Raw genomic sequence first — 2,500 nt, 5'->3', positions numbered from 1 at the left:
TTGGTTGTGACTAGGTTGTAATAAGGTTGTTATAAGGTTGTACTTACTGCAGGTATGTGTATTGGTTGTGACTAGGTTGTAATAAGGTTGTGACAAGGTTGTACTTACTGCAGGTATGTGTGTAGTGGTTGTGACTAGGTTGTAATAAGGTTGTTATAAGGTTGTACTTACTGCAGGTATGTGTGTAGTGGTTGTGACTAGGTTGTAATAAGGTTGTTATAAGGTTGTACTTACTGCAGGTATGCGTGTAGTGGTTGTGAATAGGTTGTAATACGGTTGTTATAAGGTTGTACTTACTGCAGGTATGTGTGTAGTGGTTGTGAATAGGTTGTAATAAGGTTGTTATAAGGTTGTACTTACTGCAGGTATGCGTGTAGTGGTTGTGAATAGGTTGTAATAAGGTTGTTATAAGGTTGTACTTACTGCAGGTATGTGTGTATTGGTTGTGACTAGGTTGTAATAAGGTTGTTATAAGGTTGTATTTACTGCAGGTATGTGTGTAGTGGCTGTGACTAGGTTGTAATAAGGTTGTTATAAGGTTGTACTTACTGCAGGTATGTGTGTAGTGGTTGTGAATAGGTTGTAATAAGGTTGTTATAAGGTTGTACTTACTGCAAGTATGCGTGTAGTGGTTGTGAATAGGTTGTAATAAGGTTGTTATAAGGTTGTACTTACTGCAGGTATGCGTGTAGTGGTTGTGACTAGGTTGTAATAAGGTTGTTATAAGGTTGTACTTACTGCAGGTATGCGTGTAGTGGTTGTGACTAGGTTGTAATAAGGTTGTTATAAGGTTGTACTTACTGCAGGTATGTGTGTAGTGGTTGTGAATAGGTTGTAATAAGGTTGTTATAAGGTTGTACTTACTGCAGGTATGCGTGTATTGGTTGTGAATAGGTTGTAATAAGGTTGGTCTAAGGTTGTATTTACTGCAGGTATGTGTATTGGTTGTGAATAGGTTGTAATAAGGTTGTTATAAGGTTGTACTTACTGCAGGTATGCGTGTAGTGGTGTGGTGTTCTCCTCCAGCTGGATGTGGATCACTGCCTGTCCAGCTGGTCCATTTGGGTCATTTTGACTGGAGAGGAAAGAGAGAGAGAGAGAGAGAGAGAGAGAGAGAGAGAGAGAGAGAGAGAGAGAGAGAGAGAGAGAGAGAGGGTGGGGTTATTATGGGATGTTGGTGCAGATCCATGCTCTCACGCATGAGAGCTGTCAATCGTTGACTGGTCAATCCCATCGATCTCTGACATCACAGCAACAACCACAGTCATTAATTATTAAGAAGACATGATTATCCTGTGTGTGTGTGTGTGTGTGTGTGTGTGTGTGTGTGTGTGTGTGTGTGTGTGTGTGTGTGTGTGTGTGTGTGTGTGTGTCAGTCCCAGCCTTGATTGGTTTGGGACACAACAGTGACACAACCATGAGTCAACGTGCCCATAGAGTGACGCTGGGTACACTGATGGTGACTGTCTACCCAACGTATCAGTGTTGGTGACTCTCTACCCAACATATCAGTGTTGGTGACTCTCTACCCAACGTATCAGTGTTGGTGACTGTCTACCCAACGTATCAGTGTTGGTGACTTTCTACCCAACGTATCAGTGTTGGTGACTCTCTACCCAACGTATCAGTGTTGGTGACTCTCTACCCAACGTATCAGTGTTGGTGACTCTCAGTGTATCAGTGTTGGTGACTTTCTACCCAACGTATCAGTGTTGGTGACTTTCTACCCAACGTATCAGTGTTGGTGACTTTCTACCCAGTGTATCAGTGTTGGTGACTCTCAGTGTATCAGTGTTGGTGACTCTCTACCCAACGTATCAGTGTTGGTGACTCTCTACCCAACGTTTCAGTGTTGGTGACTCTCTACCCAACGTATCAGTGTTGGTGACTCTCAGTGTATCAGTGTTGGTGACTCTCTACCCAATATATCAGTTTTGGTAACTCTACCCAACATATCAGTGTTGGTGACTCTCTACCCAACGTATCAGTGTTGGTGACTCTCTACCCAACGTATCAGTGTTGGTGACTCTCTACCCAACGTATCAGTGTTGGTGAATCTCTACCCAACGTATCAGTGTTGGTGACTCTCTACCCAACGTATCAGTGTTGGTGAATCTCTACCCAACGTATGAGTGTTGGTAACTCTCTACCCAGTGACTGAATCAGACTGTTTTGTCAGCATGGACAAGTGTTTCTGTGATCTGTTGGCGTCACTTCCCTTGTATTGATTTTACAACTGCCAAGGGACCAGACTGTGGCTGTGTGTGTGTGTGTGTGTGTGTGTGTGTGTGTGTGTGTCTAGGTTGTGACAGAGAAGCTTGTATATCTTGGTTATTGTATCTCCATCCTGCAGAGAACTGGCCTGACATGTCGTACTGTAAATATTTGGGATTTTTATGGCTAAGGAGATGCTAGAAAAAATACAGGTTATATTGTGATCAGCCCAGGCATGCCACTCATAACATGCCATAAAAACGACAATCATCACTCAGCACACCAT

At 43.0% G+C, this 2,500-nt stretch overlaps 1 protein-coding gene across 1 annotated transcript in view; it reads right to left on the bottom strand.

The window, feature by feature from the left end:
* The window catches only part of plekha6 (pleckstrin homology domain containing, family A member 6), a gene marked incomplete at its 5' end in the record, with an annotated part of 144,036 nt that extends 142,789 nt beyond the window's left edge, over nt 1-1,247 (bottom strand). The window contains 2 exons of the mRNA XM_084445716.1: nt 989-1,075; nt 1,198-1,247. Of these exons, the coding sequence (XP_084301842.1) occupies nt 989-1,075; nt 1,198-1,247 (137 nt within the window). The remainder of the gene's footprint in view (nt 1-988; nt 1,076-1,197) is intronic.
* Between the last annotated feature and the right edge of the window lie 1,253 nt (nt 1,248-2,500).

The sequence above is a fragment of the Borostomias antarcticus genome (genome assembly GCF_949987555.1).
Source record: "Borostomias antarcticus genome assembly, chromosome: 11".
In the NCBI taxonomy this organism is placed as follows: domain Eukaryota; kingdom Metazoa; phylum Chordata; class Actinopteri; order Stomiiformes; family Stomiidae; genus Borostomias; species Borostomias antarcticus.
The sequence above is the reverse complement of the archived record's forward strand: the minus strand, read 5'-3'. Positions and strand labels throughout refer to the sequence as shown.